The 15,634-nt window shown below is 35.5% G+C and overlaps 2 protein-coding genes across 4 annotated transcripts in view; both read right to left on the bottom strand.

Moving 5' to 3' along the window:
• LOC104724409 overlaps nt 1-257 on the bottom strand; it is a 2,654-nt gene extending 2,397 nt beyond the window's left edge. Inside the window, exon 1 of the mRNA XM_010442892.1 lies at nt 61-257. Coding sequence (XP_010441194.1) covers nt 61-99 — 39 coding nt within the window. The 5' untranslated portion in view covers nt 100-257. The remainder of the gene's footprint in view (nt 1-60) is intronic.
• LOC104724410 (heterogeneous nuclear ribonucleoprotein A3 homolog 2) lies at nt 315-3,713 on the bottom strand. 3 transcript variants are annotated; one of them, XM_010442893.2, is made up of 7 exons: nt 3,408-3,713; nt 3,032-3,072; nt 2,764-2,927; nt 2,574-2,673; nt 2,316-2,485; nt 2,062-2,206; nt 315-1,170 (listed from the first exon to the last, which is right to left on the bottom strand). In XM_010442893.2, the coding sequence occupies exons 1-7, from the start codon at nt 3,530-3,532 to the stop codon at nt 659-661; spliced, it is 1,257 nt and encodes a 418-aa protein (XP_010441195.1). In that variant the 5' UTR covers nt 3,533-3,713; the 3' UTR covers nt 315-658. The 3 variants fall into 3 exon arrangements, with proteins under 3 accessions (XP_010441195.1, XP_010441197.1, XP_010441198.1); XM_010442895.2 differs by having other exon boundaries at nt 315-1,221; nt 2,116-2,206; XM_010442896.2 differs by lacking the exon at nt 3,032-3,072 and having other exon boundaries at nt 3,408-3,678.

The raw sequence follows: 15,634 nt of genomic DNA, 5'->3' as shown, positions 1-15,634 counted from the left end.
AAAAAAAAAAAAAAAAAAAAAAAAAAAATTGCGATTTGAATTCGCTCTAAAAATCGTTACTTTTCCGATACAGACGAGATTTGATGCAAGTGTTGCCATTTCCACAAGTCAGAATATTAACCCAGAATTTTTGATATGAGAGACAGGGATAATAACTTAAGAAGAACCCAGTTGAATTATTCTCTGAATTTTGTGAAAAGGAACACGAGAAACAGAGCAGAATCTAAACAATTGAGACAGATGATTGACCACCAGATATTTTTTAGGTCTATTTGTGGCTCTCACTTAAGGGAGAAAGAAGACAATCAAACCTTCCGATTTATACAGAGGCTTCTAATGATAACGTTACAAACAAGACTACATAGCGAGTCTAACAAGATTCGAGTCAAAAACTCAAAATCGTTGTGATACAAGCTAAGTCTAAAGTTGCCAGACGAGTTCTACGCAAAAAAATAATAATCTGGCACACTGTTAAGTCGAGATAATTTTCTAAAAATGTATGTAAACTACTCAGGGGGGGAACCAAAAGCCCTAAAAGCCTCCTCCTCTCTCTCTCTCTCAGAATACAATAACTAGCTATCATCAATCTTGATAACCATTACACAAACTAAGCATGACGGAACGAGTAAGAAGAAGTTTGGAGCTTTTATCAAACTCTCTACCTTCCATAAGGATGGTACCGTCCGCTGCCACCGCCTCCATATCCGCCTCTACTTCCCCCTCCTCCATAAAATGATCCTCCCCCGCTTCCTCCACCGCCATTGTAACCTCCTCCGCCTCCACCTCCAAGTCCACCTCTGTAGCCTCCGCCACCAGCAGCACCCATTCCACCCCCATATCCACCAATACCACTACTACCATAACCGCCTCCATAACTGCCACTTGGTCCACCATACCCACCTCCAGGTTCACCGTATGGCGGGCCATACATATCACCAGGTCCACCACCGTACCCACCGCCTCCTCCCATACCGTAACCACCTCTGTTGTAACCACCGCCGCCGCCTCCTCCATAACGACCAGAATATCCAAGTGCTGGTTCTCCTCTATAAGGTCCCACGCCACCACCGTATCCACCACCGCCATACCCACCGAATTCTCCTCCGTATCCTCCATAACCACCAGACCGGCCACCTCCATAGCCGGCACCACCTGATTTGTAAGGACCACCTGGACCACCATATCCACCACCGTGTCCGCCACCATAACCATCCCCATAGCCTCCACCAAAGTTAGAGCGAGAGTCACCAAACCGCTTTGACGGGGTTGTAACTGAGTTTGGTTTTTTTGGCTCAGCCTTCTTTATCTCAACCTAAACGAGAAAATTTCCACAGACAATTCAGCAAAGTAACAGGGCAGATTAGAGTGTCCTGATTATAGCTACAAATTCTTAGATATTTGTAAGAGCGTGCCGTTACCTGAGTCCCTGAGAGCTCAATTCTGTTCCCTTTCGCCAAGAGATGATCAACCATATCTTCACTTTCATATGTAACAAACCCAAAGCCACGCGATCTTCCAGTTGAATGATCACGCATAATCTGATGTTCCTTTAGCTCTCCAAATTGCATAAAGAATTCCTTGAACTCATCTATTCAAACACCAATCAGCGAATTAATATATATATAACATGTCTCTGACCAAAAAGTATATGATAGAGATAAAAATGGAAAAAGTTCTTACCATCATCCACAGATGAAGGAATCCCACCAACAAATATCTTCTTGGTTTTGAAATCATTAGAGCTCACGGATCCTCTTGGTATTGTCCGCTTAATTTCAACCTGAAGAGCCAAAACAAAANCACCGTATGGCGGGCCATACATATCACCAGGTCCACCACCGTACCCACCGCCTCCTCCCATACCGTAACCACCTCTGTTGTAACCACCGCCGCCGCCTCCTCCATAACGACCAGAATATCCAAGTGCTGGTTCTCCTCTATAAGGTCCCACGCCACCACCGTATCCACCACCGCCATACCCACCGAATTCTCCTCCGTATCCTCCATAACCACCAGACCGGCCACCTCCATAGCCGGCACCACCTGATTTGTAAGGACCACCTGGACCACCTGGACCACCATATTCACCACCGCCACCATAACCATCTCCATAACCTCCACCAAAGTTAGAGCGAGAGTCACCAAACCGCTTTGACGGGGTTGTAACTGAGTTTGGTTTTTTTGGTTCTGCCTTCTTTATCTCAACCTATACAAGAAATTTTCCAAAGACAATTCAGCAAAAGCGGATGTGAGTGTCCTGATTATCCCTACAAAGTCTTAGAATCTCAACAATATTTGTAAGAGCGTGCAGTTACCTGAGTCCCTGAGAGCTCAATTCTGTTCCCTTTGGCCAAGAGATGATCAACCATATCTTCACTTTCATATGTAACAAACCCAAAGCCACGTGATCTTCCAGTTGAGTGATCACGCATAATCTGATGTTCCTTTAGCTCTCCAAATTGCATAAAGAATTCCTTGAACTCATCTATTCAAACACCAATCACCGAATTAATATCTAACATGATTCTGAAATAAAAACCATATGATAGAGATAAAAATGGGAAAGGCCTTACCATCATCCACAGATGAAGGAATCCCACCAACAAATATCTTCTTGGTTTTGAAATCATTAGAGCTCACGGATCCTCTTGGTATTGTCCGCTTAATTTCAACCTGAAGAGCCAAAAAAAACAAAGAGTGAATATATTATGACACTGTAAGGCACAACACAACTTAAAACTGTAAGGAACAGCTCAATGTCACCTGCTTCCCAATGATAATGTGATTGTCCTCCATAACTTTGTCGACCACAGAGACATCAGCGTATGTGACAAACCCAAACCCTCGGGGCTGTCCAGTTTTCCTGTCCTTCATAATGACAGAATCAGTGATCTCTCCATACTTCCCAAAATGCTTGACGAACTCAGCTGCATCAGCAAATCGAAAGCCAGAGTTAAGAAAAGTATTGAACTTTACACGATAACGAGAGCGCTAACCTCATACAATGTTGCAACCAGACACAAGAGCTAACCTGAAGTTGTCTCCCTGGCTAAACCTCCAACAAATATCTTTCTACAAATTCCACAAAACATCGTATAAGTACACTAAACACTAAGTATTAAGAAACCAGAGAAGAGCACTAATCTTATCCTCCTCCACTCTATAAATCACTTTTATGCTAATTCGTAAGAGTAGCGATAACAAGTCTGAATCTTTCTATAGCAAAAGACCCTAACAAGCCATAAATCTCACAGAGCTTAACGAAAAAGATTAGTAATTTAGAAAACCCTAAGAGATTCGAAACAAAAAGATTCTTCCTTTTATCAAAATTTTCATGAAATAGAGAAAAGAACCAAACCCTAATTCCTGAATCTAGAATCTTTTGGGAAGAAATCAAAGAAACGTACCCAGCACTATCGACGCCGCCACCAGAGTGAGGCTGAGATTTGTCGTCATCGTCTTCAACATCATCGGATGGTTTAGGATCCTGGATTTCATCTTCGATAACTGTTTCCGTTCCATAAGGATCCATGACGGCACAATCGAAACCCTAAAACCCTTGGGAGAACGAAGAAGAAGAAAGAAGAAGAAGCGGCAGACGCCTAAAAGCCGTGTCGTGCAGTGAGCAAATCCCTAAAACCCTTAGAGAAGAGAAAGGGGGATACTTATTGTACTCCGCGTAGCACTCGATCTTAACCTCGTTTCTTGTGTTTAGAAATAAGGACGTTTGATCTCGCTTTTTTTTGGTTTTCTAATGAGTGAATCTTAGCCGTTAGATTGTCTTTTTTTTTTTAGTAATTTAAAAATAGAAAATGGTCAATTTATATGATAACTAAAATTACAAATAAAATTGAGAATATAGCACTATATTCAAAAAAAATTAAGAAAATAAGATGAGATGGCTGGCAGAGGTGGTCGACGGTGGTGATCAGTGGTGGTGACTGGCAGTGGTGACCTGCGGTGATAACCGATGGTGATGACCGGTGGTGGTGATCTGTAGTGATGGCCGGCAGTAGTGACCAACCCGACGGAAAGTGACAATAAAAATGGTGGTAAAGAGATAAAATTAGGCATGGGCGTTATATCCAAATCCGGATACCCGATTCGAAATCTAATCCGAATTTTATAAATTGTTCATACGAGTATTATAATCAGTATCCAAATTATCCGACCGATCCGAATTCGATCTGAATTTGATCCGACATGAATATATTGATTATGAAGAAATATCATAACTATTTTTTATCTTCCAATACACTTTTTTTTATCCGTTAAGTGATCTTTACTTATTGACGTAGACGTTAAAAAGTCTTAAAAAATATACTAATCTTTTGTCGCGAAATTTATTTGACAGTGTTGTGCTACACGTAAATTTTGCTTCCTAATAATGAATCTCATAATTGGACTCATTTATATCCATAAGATCATCTTATTACATCAAATATTACATTTTATCTTAAGTGTTTGACAAACGAAAAATTATGTTCACATATATAAAATTTTCTATTTTAAAACATGTAAAGTTCATTTTTTTTTGCACAACAAACATGTATAGTCTACTATGTTTCTGTATAGTGTTCTTTTATTTTGATTCTCCTAAATCTACAAACTCATAAGATAATTCTTATTTTTTAAAGATTACTCAGAATAAACTTTCTTTAATATGTTTTATATCAAGTAACCTTTTACATTTCTCTTAAATATATACTATTTTTGAGAACTTAATTAATGTTTTCTTTTTTTTTTGGATATACCTTTGTTCAACAAATTTCACCCTTTTTCAATTTTGAAAAAATATATAACATATATAGATAACTCAAACTATTTTAAGTATTTATATTATTTAGAATTCTAAATAATTATATGCACCAAATCCTTCTAGTTTTATTTGGTAACATGAATTTATAATTTAACACTAACAAAAATAGTCTCAAGTTTTAAATACATATATATATATATATTAATTATATTATACTATAATTGAAAATATACCCCGACTTTTAATTCATAACATGAATTTATAATTTAACGCCAAGAATTGAATAACCACTTGATTTAAAAAACCTTTAAATTTGTGTTTTTTTAAAACTCTAATATTCTTTAAATATATGATAGCTTTTATTTCCCCCTCTTTCTAGTTTATTGTTAATTATCTATATATATAAAGTTAGCTTTTCTCACTTCTGGTGGTGCTGCCACCTCAGCACTTCTTATTTTTAATTTTAATAAATTAATCCACATATAAAGTCCATAAAATCTAAAATTAATGCATCAATTAATTCACTCATTTTTAAATATTTTAATTATTATAAAAACAATAATTTAAACTAAAATGTAAAATAAAAACGAAATGAAAAAAAAATACAACCAAAAAAAATATATCAAAGTAAAATATGAACAGAGATAACATACATATAAAATTAGTTATTTCTATCATAATATATAATAATTGTGTAAATATTTGTAAAAAAACTAGAAAGAGGGGAAAATAGAGCTATCATATATTTAATGAAAAACAATTACTTTCAAGATTTATATTTATTAGGATAATGAAAATAAGAGTTTTTTCCCAAAAACAAACAGAACAATTTAAAGGTTTTTTAAATCAAGAGGTTATTCAATTCTTGGTGTTAAATTAGATTAAAAGTTGGTATATATTATTATTTCAATTATAGTATAATATAATTAATATATATATATATATATATTAAAACTTGAGACTATGTTGTTAGTGTTAAATTATAAATTTATGTTACCGATTAAAGCCAGAAGGATTTGGTGCATATTATTATTTAGAATTCTAAATAATATAAATAATTAAAATAGTTTGAATGATCAATATTATCTATCGTTTTCAAAATTGAAAAATGGTGAAATTTGTTAAACAAAGGTATATCCAAAAAAAGGAGAAAATATTAATCAAGTGGTCAAAAATTAAAATTATGTGTATATTTAAGAGAAATGTATAAGGTTACTTGAAATAAAACATATTAAAGAAAACTTATTATGAACATCACACACACCAAAAAAAGAATAGTGAAAAATACTAAGAAGAAATTGAGAAAGCTATTTGTAATAAAAAAACAATTATAATAGTAGTGGTAGATTGTAGAATTTTTTAATTAAAAATTAAAAAGAGTTATATTTTTGCATAAGTACACATATTTAAAAGTTAGATGAATCTTATGAGTTTGTAGATTTAGGAGAATTAAATTAAAAGAACACTATATAAAAAGTAGAAACATAGTAGACTATATAGATTTTAAGTAAATATATATATATATATATATATATATATATATATATGTGAGCATAATTTTACTTTTTTCAAACAATTTAAGATAAAATGTAATATTTGAGTTATAATATGATGTTTATGGATAGAAACAAGTCTAATTATGAGATCCATTACTAGAAAGCAAAATATATGTGTAGTACAACATTGTCAAAAAAACTTCGCGACAAATGGTGGAAATATTCTCTAAGATTTCTTTACGTCTATGTTAGTAATTAATGATCACTCAACCGATTAAAAAAAGTATTGGAAGATGAAAAATATGAAAAAATAGTTATGATATGTCTTCATAATCAATATATTACAAGTGAGATAATAAAATGTGAAAAGAGAGTAAATATAATTATGATGAGTGTATACCGGAAAAAAAAAGAATTAACTGTGAAAAATATTAAAATAAATATAAGTTATATATCGCTTAATAAAATAAATTTGACATCTATACAGATTTTTATTTTAATATTGGATAATTATAATTATATTTAACGGTTCGCATTAATAACAATAAAAAGTATAGTCCTGCGCAACGTGCGGGTTATAAATCTAGTTGTTTATAATAATAAAAAAATATTTCAAAAATGAGTGAATTAATTGATACATTAACTTTAGATTTTAGGTTCTTTTGATTATGTGGATGAATTTGTTTAAATTTAAATTAAGAAGTGATGAGATGGAGGAATGAGAAGAGAGAAAAGTCAACTTTATATATATAGATATATATCAGCTTTTAATAGCAATTTTTCTTAGGTTTAATCTGACTAAAAATAAATCAGAAATGCCAATATTATTAAGAATAACTTCTTAACTAAGACCTTCTCCAACGGGAGGTTTTAAGAGGGGTCTTTACTGTTTTGTGGGAAAAAATAAATCAGTTAAAAGAAAAAAAAAGATAAGAGAGCCACTTATATAGTATACTCAAATTTGATTTAAGAGACGCTACGTGTCAAAGTTCTGTTGGACAAAGAAAATAATAGAAGAGCAAAAAATTTTTTATGCCCGATCGAGTTCAATCTTTTTTTCTCTATGTCTCTCTCTCTTTCTCTCGCGATAGAAGTCCTAAATCGACTTTGGAAGAAGATGGAATCGAATGATATGTAATCATAGGAGGTTGGGGTCGGAGGTGATGCGTAGCGGAGGAGATTGAATAGGCGGAGGAGATTTCGGCGGAGGTGATGTGAAGTCGAGGAGATTTCGCGATTAGGTAAACGAATTAGGGTTGTTTGATTTTTGATCCCATATAGGCCATTTTATAGCAATTCCTTTCTGTCCAAGTTAATTTTCACAATCTTATGGACAGTTACTTGCTTCTGGTGGATTAGATAGTGTTGTTCAGATCTTTGATGCTTCATCAGGAGATTTTAAATGTGTTTTGGACGGTCCCAGTGGTGGAATCGAATCGAGGTATCAACATAGCTACTTGTGCTTGACACAGTAAGGTGTTGAATTTGGTGTATTCTGTGTGTGTTTTAGGGTTTAGTTTTGTGTTCTGTCGTTTGGTAGTGTCACAATTCTTGTCAAAGTTTAAAGCTTTAATTCAAAAACTAACTACACTAAGAGCATCTTTATTGGGAGGTTTGTATTTTGGGGCTCTTATATATATTTTTTATTAAAACTGTACTTTTACAAAATAGGAACCTTTTGTTTGTTAATTAAAATTATGGTCCTCCAATGGTAAACTCTAAGTGAGGTTCTTAATTTTGGACCATGGACTTAAAACACTCAACGATTCAAAATTAACATATAGATTATAGCATATGATTCATGACATTAAGCATCATAGGCATAACTTAGAATACAAGTTATGCTTACAAAAAACAACAACATTAGTCAATCCTAGTCACATACATACGACTATTGGAGACAATTTACAAAAAACAACAAGGCAATCCTACAGTTGGATTCCTACTTGTCTCGTCTCAAGTAAAGAGACAATTCACAATTGTTCAAAAAATAACGCGTGGAGCCAAAAGTTAGAAGAGATTACCAGAAATGACAAAATACCAATGATCATTTCTTCTTACCATGATGCATTTGGTATATTATCATTCTTTACTCCATGCCAAAATATAGGTAGTTAATAGTTATATTAGTTTTTTCAAAAGATATAGAGAGAAAGAGAGACAAGCCTTAAGAATTAAGATCATTATTTGCTTTAGTTCGTTGTCTCCTGTTGCAAACGAAAACCAGAAACTATGTCAATAAGAATGATACATATGCCTTGTAAATAAATCTGAAAGTAACATAGTAAATCAAGTTTACTTGTGTTCATCTCTAGATCACAGATCTGCTGATGGGTGTCTCTCACTCTGTGAAGCTGCACAAGGTAAATGATCCTCAGTTAGTTCGGTTTAAAGAGAGTAACACAAAAAACTTAAATAAAAGACAAATGAGTTACCTAAGGACTCATGAAACTACAATTCCTCAAACATCTGAACTAAGCTAGCTAATTTCTCAGTAGAAACGGTATTCCTCAGCCATTGTTGAGTGCAAACTAAAGTTTCAACCATGAAAGGTGACATAGAGCTTCGATAAGGGTCCAAAATGCGACCACTTGTGCTAAATGCAGATTCAGAAGCAACAGATGAAACTTGAATGGCGAGGACACCTCAGATAAGACTGGAAATTTTGAAGTGTTACGCCTCCACCAAGATAAAACATCAAAGTCCATTCCTAAAGCAGCTACATTCCTCATTCGAAGTTTCAGCAACCATCTCAGAGTACAACGTATCCATCCTCTCATAACCATCGTCATCTGACTAATCAAACAGATCATTGGTTGGCACTCCAGGTTCAGATACAGTTCCACCATTGGTTGAGTTTCCAGGCTCACTTCCGCTCAGCTTCACCACATACTCCCCATACATTTCCTTCATCACACTCTTAATAGACGATCTTAGATGAGTACTTTCCACTTTGTCTTTGCCATATAGGTTGTCAAAGCAAAGACCAGCAAACTGCATTTTGTTTCTGGGATCAAATACACTTGCAATGATTACAAGCGTATTCATGTTGGTGAGACCATCCCAATACTTTTCAAACTTATCCCTCATCATCATTGCTTCAGTCTTTAGTAGCAAATCACCATTAATGTTTAGGTTGATCAGATTCCTCTCAATCATAACAAGCTCATTGTAACAAACAGGAGAGGTCACTATTTTGGTAGCCGAGAAGGACACAGTGCAATTGAAAAAGATCTTCAAGAATTTCACTAACCTCTCCACCTGCTCCCAATCAGCAAAAGTAGGTGGACCAACACGCTTTTGGCCATTCTCACTCGTATTCCCTTCAGAATTCTCTTCAGCATTCTCTTCCGTCTCCATGAAGTACTCGTTATAGAGCTTGTCTTCAACCAACATATTTTCAAATGTAACCCTGAACTTAATTGCGGCTATGAGCATTAGATATGTCGAGTGTCACCTGGTTGCAACATCAAGACATAAGCTTCCTCCACCTACGTTCCCTGTCTCAACCCGCAAAAGAAACGATTTCAGCCTGTCTCTGGATGATCTCACACACTTAATCGCATTTCTAATAGACAATACTCGCTTTTGCTTTAGATAAGCCATCCCTCACAATCAAGTTTAAGATGTGAGCACAACACCGCATATGAAGATACTCTCCATTTCTAACTAAGGCATCAGGTCCTCTCATTATCAAAGCATCGAAGAACACCCTTAGAGCCTTGTCATTCGCCTTAGCATTATCCACAATTACTGTGAAGACCTTCTCGATTCCCCATTCTTATAGACAGTCAATCAAGTGCTCAACAATTGTATCACCTTTGTGATCTGTGACAGGCTTAAAACTGATGATCCTCTTCTGTAAATTCCATTCTCTATCAATCCAGTGTGCGGTTACGACCATGTACCTACCAGAAGTAGTGGGAGCTACCCAGATATATGTCGTCATAGATACTCTCTGCTTTTCCTTAGCAAACAATTCCTTCAAAGCTGCTTTCTCTTTCAAATACATACCATATATATCGGAAGTTGTTTTCTTCCTGCAGTGGACCGTGTACATTGGAAGAACGTTGCTGCAAAGTCTTCTAAACCCCTCCGACTCCACAAATGAAAACGGAAGCTCACTAAGTACAATCATCTCATTGACAGACCTTCGAAACAAACCCTGATCATACTTGATTGTTGTCATTACACCACTGCTATCACCAACCAATACATTCTGAACACCACTCTCTTCATGCATCTTGAACAACTTACACCTTTTAATGTGATTCTTCATGGCACTTGTTCCATGTATCATTGTGTCACATCCTATCTCTTGACCACAATAACGACAGTTGGCAAGTGCGGGCTCATGCACTTGTTGAATGAAATGCTCCCACACCGGAGATCTATGACCTAGCTTTTTCCTCGGTTGGGATGGAAGAGGAGAAGTGTCTCGCTGAGTTCTTCTTCTTTTCCCTCCAACGGAAGCAGCTGACGGAGCTTCTTCTCCATCAACCTCACCATGTAGAAACAGTTCGTTGTTGTGTTGACCAGAATCGTGAGACATCACAGACCTGTTCAAAGATAACACAATTAGTTAGTCCCATCCACAAGAAAGAACTACACAAACGAAGAAGACAAACAACCACAGTCCATTTTTGTCGATTAAGAATACAATTAGACTAGTGTTTATCTCGATTAAGAACATCACACTAAGAATACTATGAACTATGACTATGAATCATAGACAGACAGCAAATTATATCTCATAATCGATGCTTTAAAACACTAGTCTCGCAATTTTAAAGACCCAAATTCTAATTCCTAAACACACTATAGCTAAGTAATTAACAACAAAACGTCAAAGAACTTGAAGAAGCTTAATAGAAAAGAACTTGGAGAAGATTCACAGAGAAGAACTTACCTTGAAGATTAAGAACAAGGATGATCTGAGTTTAAATGCAAGAATCAAAGAGGAAATCGAAGAACTCTCTCTCGCAGTCGCAGTCGCAGCCGTCGAGAGCAAAAGTTGTTTAGGTTTTTGGATTAGGCTAGAACTAATCAAACCGGTGTATAAGCTTATATAGGTAGGGTTAATTTTCGGTTATCCGTCGGTTTACCCTTTCTGAACCGAACCGATCACAGAACGAAATTTATTTTTTTCCTTACCGATCGAATAACAACCAGAGCAATAACTGAACCGATTTGTCCAAATTTCGGTTCGGTTCGGATTCGCAGGCCTAATATATACCCTAAGATCTTGACGAGATGAAGAACTCGATTATTTTCAGCCAAATTCTTGTTTTTTTCTCTCAACATAAAATAATTTCTATATTTATTATTTGATTTGGTTTATGATTAAAATTAGAGAGATAAGGATGTTTGTTGTACCATATCATTGTTTACTCTGAGAAGGTCCATGTTGCATAAAAGAGGTGGCCCATTAATGTGTAACTCAACTTATGAATTATTTGATAGGCCCAAAGTAGTAAACTTTGTTTTTCAAGTCTATAGAATTGAGAGTTATTTTGTAAGTCAACTGTTGAGCCCACTACTTGAAGAACACGTTCTGAAGAAAAGCAATTCGATGCCGAAGTGATTCATCTTGAGGACCTCCATAGGAGTTCGAAAGAAACAAATGACAATTCGGTACCAGAGTAATCTAGCTAGCAGAACACTTCAAGAGTTTGGGAAGAACAAGAACTCCCTAGGAGATCGAGAAAGAAAGGTGAATAACGACATAATTCGCATGTGGGCGTGTTGAAGGAAAGCCAAGAAGGAGACCAAGTTAATACAAAGTCAAGACGTTACAGAATAAATGTGACATCAAAACAGACACAAGACGTTACAGAATAAATGTGACATCAAAACAGACACATTAATTGGAGTCGAATGATTAAATGGCCAAATAAAGACACCATAGAAGAAGATGACATTATAAAAGAGGAGGTGAAGACACCAAGAAGACGAACTCTTCTTTTTTTTCAGCACCATTTTAGACATCAAGTGGCGGACCCAGACTATTGGTGTAGTATGGAGAAGTCGAACCTAGGTTTGGGGGGTCATCATACTAAAGGAAGACCAACTATGCTACTGGAAATTCACAACTTTACATGCAAAACAATACTATTTCAACATTTTACCCGGTCAGTTGACCGTCCTATGGGTCCGCCATTGGTTGTTTCCAATGATCATGTTAAGCATTATTTCTTCCCTTTTCCAATAAATTACTACGATTACCGCTTGTTGAACATCAAACATCTTGGATCGCAAGCATATGTATTTTTGTTGTCCTTACTTTCTAAAACATATTCATATATGCAACGCCGTCTGCATTCGTCCACGCTACAAAAGGGTCGAGTGTGATGAATGTTGTCAACCACTTCAAAATGCTCGCCGGTTTTTGTGATGAACATGTGCCCGGGTCTAACTTGTATGAAGTTTCCAAGTATACACGAAACATGAAGAGTTGAGGCACAATCATTGCACATATAGAACCACTCTTTCGGATTTATTTTTGCCTCACAAATCTCACACCAATACAACCCACTAGTATTTTTGCCATAACACAAAGAAAGAGGATGTCGATCATGCTTGTATCTTATTACCTTCTTTGGCAGAGTAGCACATTTAAAGCACAATTCATAATCACATTCAATGCATCTCATCACATAAGGCAGGATTTCGTCACAAGCTACACAACTATTGAACCAAACATTTGAAAGGAAGAACAATGGATGTTGATGACTTTCGTGATTGAATGTCTTAGAAACCATGGCGCAAGAAACATCTATTTCCGCTTCTTCTCTCTGATAACTGAAACCAGTGCATATTCGCCTACATGCTTCACAATGGAACCATAATCCGTTAGGATTGCCGTTCAAAATGAGTTCGCGATTGTGGACCTCATGTTGTTTCTTCTTGGGTAGATTAGCACATGTTTCATGTAGAACGAAATGACATTTTGTACACGTGTAGCAAGGATCATAATAGATTGGGAATGTGCATGCGTAGCAGTGTTTGTTTCCATCATTAACACTTTCATGATTGTTGTCAGTAAGTCTAAGATGATGCTTGTGGCTGAAATGGATGATCACCCCTTCACCAACCACCTTGAATGGATCAAGATCTTCATAATCATCTTCAGGTTCATCTTCTAATTCGAACCCATCCCACACTTTGTCTCGTTTCACGCATTTTGAATGAACGGCATAGCGACAAATGGAGCAAGAGTAAGCCCCATAAAGTCTATTAATGCATTTGTGACAAACCCCGCATACCCAATCTCCAGGACCAAGAGAATAAGTATGTGAGACACGATGTTCATGACGGTTGATACGTATAACACGTGGCAACTGGGTGCAACCTCTATGGATGATGAAACTACACCGTAGACACACACAAGGAAACCCATCACAACAAATGCCACAAGCCTCACAAGTGAAAGATACCTTAATCATCATTTGTGTGAGTGGATGCTCGTGAATCTCCTTTGGAATGTCGTCAATAACCAACGGTTTACTAGGACAAAGATTGCATACAGAGATGTCACATATGAAGCAATGATAAAACAACTTCAGTGGAGGATCCTCTTTACTACGAAGGAGTTCTTTACACGAGAGACATTTTTTTCTATACTCATGTATATAGTTCTGCTGGAGAAGTTTGAGAGGGTGTTTGTGACGATAAGGGTTGTTGATCTCGATGCAAGCCTTGTGGACATAGAGATCACAACGATTGCATATGTAGCCACCTTCACCCTCAACTCTTTCTTCAGAGTTGTAACATGCATCGCATACAGACGAAATATTTGTTGGGTACACAAAATGCTCATGAAAGTCTGCTTTCATTCCACCAAGGAAACTCTCAGAAGCTATGGCGTCCATGTCTTAAGGCCAACTGTCAAGGTTTTTTCTTTTTTTTTCTTCAATCAGAATATAATGGATGTTAAGTGAGTTTCTTTGTATTGTTAGACGATATTGGAACTTTCTTCTAACCTTGTTCCGTTTCTGTTTTAGAAAAAAGTTTCAACTTCTCTTTGCGCCTTTGTCTTCTTCTTTTGCAGGATATATGTATATTAAAAAGAAAATCAGAAAATATATAAGTTATATATATAAATATATAAATGTTGGATATATAGTACTTGAGCTGGAACATTAGATTACCTATTTGATACGAAAAAGTAAGGAATGACTTTAAAGAAAAAGAAATCTAGTCCTTCGCAACGACCTCATAGTCATAGTTACCATGATTCTTATTTTAAATATATCAATATAGATTCTTTTGAATTATATTCTCTTACATTATTATACTAATTCTATTGTGGACTTTATAGTTTTTTTTTAGTTGGAATATTAGAACCTATTTGATACTAAAAACGTAAGGAATAACTTTAAAGAAAAGTAAAAGAGAAACAAATAATCAAAAATACGATGTAGAAGTAATAATAGATACAATGTAGAAGTCCTCAAAACTATCAAAATTATATAAAAACTCATTGAACCTTAAGTCATATAAATTACTATATTCAATACACCCATACAACTCAAATAATTTAAAATACTAAATTCAATATGCTCCCCGAAATTAAGTTTAGCACTCATAGCATTGGTAACTTTTATCACCAATTAGTATTTTCACTTGAGTATTGAGAATTTACAATCATTGAGCATAGCCAGGTGTGTATAAAACTATAATATTAAAATAAGATATGCTACCTCATTATTTTTCGATTATAAATTAATGTTGCATTCTTGTCACAAGAGAATTGAGACAGTCTAATTGTAAAGTAACTTAAATATCCTTATTTTATAATACATCATGTTACTTAAGTGAGTACAATTTTTTATGTTTATAAATTAGTTACAAGAGACATAAAAGTATGTATTTACAAACTATAAATTAATTTTCAAATAAAAATTCATAACTAAAGCCACAAGAACAGCATATGAATATATTTGAATCTGCTTTTTTGTTGAGAACAAAATCACCCATACAACGAATCTTGCATAAATAGCAAATCGGCCGAGAGAGACGATTGTTTGGAAGCAAATCAAATGACCCCTTGTTAGCCATCACCAAACTGTATCCTGGTCTTGAGTGTATTAGATCTTTAAATACACATTTAGTATGAAGAGTGGAGCCACATTCATTGCATTTGTAAAACCAAATCTTTGAATATACTTCCTCTTCGCATATCTCACAACAATATGTCACATTCACATTATTCTCACCATAGCATAAGGAGAGAGGATGATCATCGTACTTGTGTCTTACAAATGTGGGTAAAGTTGCGCATGTGAAGCATAAAATGCAGCCACCACAATCATATGTATGCTTGCAACGTAGAAAAAAACGACAATCCGAGTTACAACCTTCACACGTCGAGTAAAAC

The sequence above is a fragment of the Camelina sativa genome, chromosome 11, assembly GCF_000633955.1.
Source record: "Camelina sativa cultivar DH55 chromosome 11, Cs, whole genome shotgun sequence".
Taxonomy (NCBI): Eukaryota; Viridiplantae; Streptophyta; class Magnoliopsida; order Brassicales; family Brassicaceae; genus Camelina; species Camelina sativa.
Note: the sequence above shows the minus strand (reverse complement) of the source record. Positions and strands in the feature narration are given on the sequence as shown.

Bases quoted from the DNA above. Each gene is read 5' to 3' on its own strand.
- LOC104724410 (XM_010442893.2), bottom strand. From the start codon at position 3,532: ATGGATCCTTATGGAACGGAAACAGTTATCGAAGATGAAATCCAGGAT. The intron at 2,486-2,573 runs GTAAGGCCTTTC...GTGTTTGAATAG, and splicing joins TCCTTCATCTGTGGATGATG to ATGAGTTCAAGGAATTCTTT. The intron at 1,171-2,061 runs GTGGTCCTTACA...ATGGTGGTCCAG, and splicing joins TGGTGGTCCAGGTGGTCCAG to GTGGTCCTTACAAATCAGGT.